A 6,002-nucleotide genomic window follows, 5' to 3' on the forward strand; every position below is an offset into this window, starting at 1 on the left:
TTATCACTGCTGCTTTGAAACAATCTGCACTGTAAAAAGCACCATATACATAAAAGTTACTTGACTTGATGAATAAGTGAATAAAACAGCTGCATTATCACATAGTAATCTGTTTGAAAAGAGTTAAAGTCCCCCTGTAGTCAATTATTTATCCCTTAAAACTCACCTTTGATCACCAAATTGACACATTTAAACTTTAAATTATTCATGGCTTAAAATAGCTTGAATGTAACTCTACACCCTTGCCTCATTTATTATATGCGGTTCTATGAATATGCAAATGAGCCCCGCCTCCACTCACTCACACCAGCTCAGAGATCCACTGGTTGACGATCACACGTTGATCTGATTGGTTACAAGGTAGTGTGTGACGTCAGAAACACCAGCGATTTCAAACCGTGTTTTTGAGACTGTCTTTGGTTCACTGCAGTTTTAAGGAGAAAATACTCAGCAATGCTGTCGACTTATGAGTTTGCACATGGTTTGTCTTGAAGCATATTAAAAACACCACATAGACATATAAACAACATTTAAAGCTTGATTTTCACCACAGGGGGACTTTAAAAATAAATAACAAAATGGCAGTATCCAGAGCATCAACTCAAGACACTCTGTGTACTGTATATCAAAAACATCAAAAGATTATAAATGTCTCTGAGCTTATATCATTACTTCATAGAAAAGACTAGTTGTTTTAGTAGTATTATATTCCGATTACTTGGATGATATGAATCTTAAGAGCAAAAAAATCTTGTGAATTTGTTAACATTAGAACGAAATAGCCTAAAAATAGGACTAGTAGTAATAGTTGTGTTTGCAATAATTATCATTTAATTTCATTGTAAATATTCTGCTTATATTTTATAATTCAGTATAATCCCTGCAGAAATGCACAGAGTTTGCCATCATTCTGATTTGAATGAGCTTTTATCAGTTTTGAAAGCATGTGTTAGCATTGGAGAAATCTGCTGCAAATATATAGTGTTTTGCAGATGGTGATGAATGACAAAAGTGTTCATGGATTTTGGGAAATGTGGTCATTGAATGCATTTTGTGTGAAAGCAGTGAAAAATGATTCAGTTTGGCATAGACTTCTGGTTCTTCAGTATTGACCGATGCTTGTTAGCAATTGAAAAAACTGCAATACACACATTTATTATGACGTGTTATTTCAGTAGCAGAAGTTCAGCTATATTAATGAAAGTTAAAATAAGAGTCTCTGTAATATCTCACTGTTACTGATAGCTCAAAGTATTATGGGTAAAATCTCTCTACAGTCTATTCTGAAACATCAACACAGTTTCACTGATGATCTGTTATCAACATAAAACCCAGGATAGAGCGGCTGAGTGAATGTGGTCTGGACTGTGTGGATGAGGCTCATTGTGTCAGAGACGCTGTAGAAGGACAGAGTTCCTGCACTGTGATCCACACACACTCCTATTCTTCCGCTGATGGACTTTACAGGGAGAGGAGTGTGTATGTTATTGTGCCAGAATGAGTATCTGGAGGAAGAGCAGAACAAACTCCAGGACTGATCATTACGTCCAAACACACACTCATCACCCGATCCCTTCCTGCTGATGCTCTTATATGACACTGATATATACACACCATAATCTCCAGTCCACTCAATCTCCCAGTAACAGCGTCCACACACACTCTCTCTACACAACACCTGAAGATAATAATCAAATCTGTCTGGATGATCAGGATACGGCTGCTCTGTGCTAGTGTAAGTAATAACTCTGTTCCTCTCAGACAGACTGAGGTGTTTATACACTGTGTTCAGATCCAGAGTGAGCTGATGAGAATCTGATGGAGAGAAAACACATCAGAATCAGGAATTATGAATCACTCTGATCTTTTAATGTCTCTGAACTCTTCATGACTCAATGTTCAATGTATCATCAGTGTCTCAGTACAGCTGATCAGATATCCTGTGCAAATCCTCATTTACACGATCAATTATAATAATCATGTTTTTCTCTCCTTCTACAGGAAGAACATGAACACACTCAGTGAGTTTTTCTGCTTGTTTCTTCTTAGTGACTTACATTGTAGGAAGTCGTTCCTGGTCTTGGGATTCATGTTGGTGAATGTGACTGTGGAAATAAACAGACATGAACAGTGAAGAGAAATGACAGATCAAATGCATCCATTTCTAAGACGTTTCTAATCTGATATTAGATGATGGAGGACTCATTTCTGAGAACAGATTAATCTCCAGATGCCTCATATATACAACACTCGTATCGGATTCAATCCTAAATCCCAATGGACTTCATCCTACAGTACGTCACACAAGTATATATTACTTCTAAACCATCAAGGGATGTTTGTGGCTGTTCTGGAGAGTTGATGCACTTGCTCACGTTGCACTTGAATTAAAGATGAACTGTGATTTATAAAGTGGGATGCATTTAGGAAAACTGTTTGTGCGTATGGATGTTTTATAAATCACAAGAACATTTCAGAAACTGTTGTAGGTTCACATTTCGGATCATTCTACACACGTCTTTATAAAGGAGGAGCAGGACTTTACCTCCGTCTGAGATCTTCTTGATCTCCTCTTTGCAGAAATCCTCCAGTTTGTCTCTCAGCTGACGGACAGATTCTCTCACGCCATCAAAAGAGGAGAGAGAACCGAAGGGAACGTCGGGTTCGTCTGTATATTCAGGAGGAGCTGAGAGAGACTGGAAACTCTACAGAAAACAGAAATCAAAACTCATCATCTCCACACTTCAGCCAATAACCTTCACTATATCAGATCTGTGCGGCTCTTGTAGACTTGACTTCTCTTCAGTGACTCGCTTCAATCCAGCACTTTCACACAATCAGAAACTTTCTTCTCTTATTCATTATATGACATTCATTTCACAAACTCCAGTATTTGTCACTTACACACTCCTTGTGAAAAAGAAAGTAAACTTTTAAAAAGAATACCGTACTTATAACAGAAATAACATACTTAAAAAATATATAAGTGCAGATTGGATGTAATGTTTTAAGAAACTTAATTGCATGTTATTTTCAGTTAAATGAATGTGGTATAGTTTCATTAAAGGAGCTGTATGTAAGATTGTGGCCAAAACTAGTACTGCAATCACTGTCAAATTACTGTAGAGTGGTGTATCCCCTCCCCCTCCTCCCTGACTCGAGGTTGCCAGATCGGCTGCAGGATCCAGCAGGGACGTGACGAGCTGCAGCTGTGGTAACTACAGCAGAGCTGGCAACCCGGATGCCGCAACACTACTGACTTCGTGATTGGTAGATAGGTGGAGGGTGGAGCATCAGACCAAAACACAACATGACAACATCAACATCAGTTGAGGGCTGCAACTGCACTTTTTAAATGGCAATATCCTGGCCGGACTGCTGTTGTCAGTGATATAAGTATTTGAAATGTACATGATTTCTTAATGTCTAGTGACATATCAGGGCCATTTTATGATTAATTGAAATAAATTTCTTACATACAGCTCCTTTAAATGCAAATAGCTGAACTTTAGAGTGCTTTGTTGTTGTTGCTCTGCTTAAGTTGGTCTCATTCTGCTCTCATGAAATGTTTCTCTGTGAGTCTCTTGCTCAAGTCCACTATGATCCAGTTCTCCTCGATCTCTGTTACCTGCAGGAACTGGATGTGATCTTGTGTGTGTGAAAGCTGCTCCAGCTCAGCGTCTCTCCTCCTCAGATCATTGATCTCCTGCTCCAGTCGCTCCAGTCGTCCTTCAGCTCGACTCACTGCAGTCTTTTCCTGATCTCTGATCCGCTGTGTCGCCTCAGAGAGGCTTCTCTCAATGGAGCGGATGATCTCAGTGAAGATCTTCTCACTGTCCTCCACTGCTGTGTGTGCAGAGCGCTGTTACACACACACACACATCACACAGTTAGTTCAGTGAGTCCAAACTGAGACGTCTCACACTTCTCTTCTTCTCCAGACTCACCTTATGAGACTCCACATCCTCTCTCAGCTGATGAAGATCTTTCTGTCTCTGCTGGATTCTCTGACGGATCTTCATCTGCGTCTCCTTCAGCTGTTTCTGGAGGACAAACCAATGACAGCAAATGACACATAAAACTACTATCACACAATAAGGGTTAAAGATCTAGCATAGCAAGTTTACAATAGGTTCAAACCACAGATCAGTGAAGTTTGATGCTATTGACGTCATCATCTTTGATTTGGGCTCTGCGTACATGAGTTGATCAATGATTTGATTTGATTTGATTTGTGAATCAAAATTGGTCCTTTAAAAAAATAAGTACTTTTAAAAGTAGCATTCCTTTAAAAAGTGTATGTAAATAATATACTTTGAAAGAATTTACTTTAGTTTGAACTGAACGTAATGTTTACAGACACGTAGTTGCATGTTAATTGCCATTAAATGAAAATGTATTATAGTTTAAATTTATATTTAAAGCAATTAGCTGAACTTAACTGATTTCTAAGTACTTCTTCATATGTAATTTCATAATTGTCTTTAAAATATAGTTAAGTGTACTGTCATATGTACAGATAAGCATTTATGATAAGCTAAAATATACTGTAATAATGAAGTTGTACATTAAAAATATATTAACTTTAAATATATCAAATAACACATTACAGTTGTAATTATAATCAAGTAGCCTACTTTGTACTTTAGTATATACACATCAAAATAAGTGCACTTCTTTAAAGCACGGAGAAAAAGTCACATTAAAATATAAAAAATTATTAAAAGGTACTTTAAAGTAAAACCTTTAATTTGACATTACAAAGTGTATTTATTAAGTGAAAGTCATGAAAATTGACTCTCTTTAAGTGCACTTAAATGGCCTTTCATTTCATTAATATTATATTATCTGCAAGTTTTAATTTGAAGTACACTACAAGTGCACGTTAATACAATTAATCACACTTCGTTTCTAGACCACTAGTGGTTAGGATTACTTTTATGTTTTTTTCTCCTTTTTGGAGCTTGAAACTTTTGTACCCCATTGTCTTTCAATGTATAGAGTAAATCTTCAATTCTTCAAAATATCATCTTTACAATCTACAGAAGAAAGTGAGTAAAACCGGTTTGGAACAACATGAGTAAATGAGTGAGTAAATGAAGACAGCACTTTCATTTTTGCGTGATCAATCTCTCTCAGCTCATACCTGTTTCTCTGTCCTCTGCGCTGCAGTTGATACAGTGTTGTGGTTTTTATGTTCATACTCCTTACATCGCACACAAATGCATTCTTGATCAGTGATACAGAACATTTCTAGCTCTTTATCATGTTTGCGGCAGATCATGTCCTGCAGTCGTCCAGTGGCATCAATCACTTTGTGTGGTTTACGAGAGTGAAATTCCTCATGACGGTCAAAATGAGTTTGACAGTAAGACTCCTGACACACCAGACAGGACTTGACGGCTTTGTGTTTTCTTCCAGTACAGACGTCACACTCCACGTCTCCAGCTCCAGCGTAACAGTCTGCAGGAAGTTTAGTCTTCTTCAGTTTCTCCACCACTTCAGCTAGCATGGTGTTTTTAGCTAAAGCAGGTCTTGGACTGAAGGTCTGTCTGCACTGAGGGCAGCTGTAGACGCTCTTCTCATCCTCCTGATCCCAGCAGCCAGAAATACAGATCTTACAGTAACTGTGTCCGCAGAGGATAGTCACTGGATCCTTCAGGAGATCCAGACACACTGGACACATGAACTCATCCTGAGAAAATCTGGCTTCTGTCATTTTACTGAATGAATAACCTACAGAGAGACAAAAACAAACAGCTCAAAATACTTAAGTTTCGGTTTCCCGAACTGAGGAGTTGAAATAGTTCCTGCTTCTGTGTTTGAGTGACGTGTGTAAAATAGGCGTGTCTGTAAAGCAGCTTCCTCTTTGCACACACACTTTACTTCACACACACTTTACTGCTGTGTTTAGTGCCCTTCAAGTGGAGTCGAAAATATCATAATTACGAGTTCCGAGCTCGTGAATGACAGAGCGAAGATGTATTCATGAATGCATGCGT

General features: G+C 38.1%; 1 protein-coding gene across 2 annotated transcripts; it reads right to left on the minus strand.

Annotated features, from left to right (window-relative positions):
- Nucleotides 1-808: 808 nt before the first annotated feature.
- On the minus strand, nucleotides 809-5,746 carry LOC130085636 (tripartite motif-containing protein 16-like protein). Of its 2 annotated transcripts, XM_056251527.1 has the most exons (6): nucleotides 5,147-5,746; nucleotides 3,948-4,043; nucleotides 3,629-3,862; nucleotides 2,546-2,705; nucleotides 2,058-2,105; nucleotides 809-1,815 (listed from the first exon to the last, which is right to left on the minus strand). In XM_056251527.1, the coding sequence occupies exons 1-6, from the start codon at nucleotides 5,717-5,719 to the stop codon at nucleotides 1,292-1,294; spliced, it is 1,635 nt and encodes a 544-aa protein (XP_056107502.1). In that variant the 5' UTR covers nucleotides 5,720-5,746; the 3' UTR covers nucleotides 809-1,291. The 2 variants fall into 2 exon arrangements, with proteins under 2 accessions (XP_056107502.1, XP_056107494.1); XM_056251519.1 differs by lacking the exon at nucleotides 2,058-2,105 and having other exon boundaries at nucleotides 5,147-5,727.
- Nucleotides 5,747-6,002: the final 256 nt, after the last annotated feature.

The sequence above is a fragment of the Rhinichthys klamathensis genome, unplaced genomic scaffold (assembly GCF_029890125.1).
Source record: "Rhinichthys klamathensis goyatoka isolate OS25496 unplaced genomic scaffold, OSU_Roscu_1.1 h1tg000004l_1, whole genome shotgun sequence".
NCBI lineage: Eukaryota > Metazoa > Chordata > Actinopteri > Cypriniformes > Leuciscidae > Rhinichthys > Rhinichthys klamathensis.

Coding starts and splice junctions, on each gene's coding strand:
- LOC130085636 (XM_056251527.1), bottom strand. CDS start 5,719: ATGACAGAAGCCAGATTTTCTCAGGATGAGTTCATGTGTCCAGTGTGT. Junction 3,863..3,947: donor AGGATGTGGAGTCTCATAAG/GTGAGTCTGGAG, acceptor TGTGTGTAACAG/CGCTCTGCACACACAGCAGT. Junction 1,816..2,057: donor CAGGAACGACTTCCTACAAT/GTAAGTCACTAA, acceptor TCTCTCCATCAG/ATTCTCATCAGCTCACTCTG.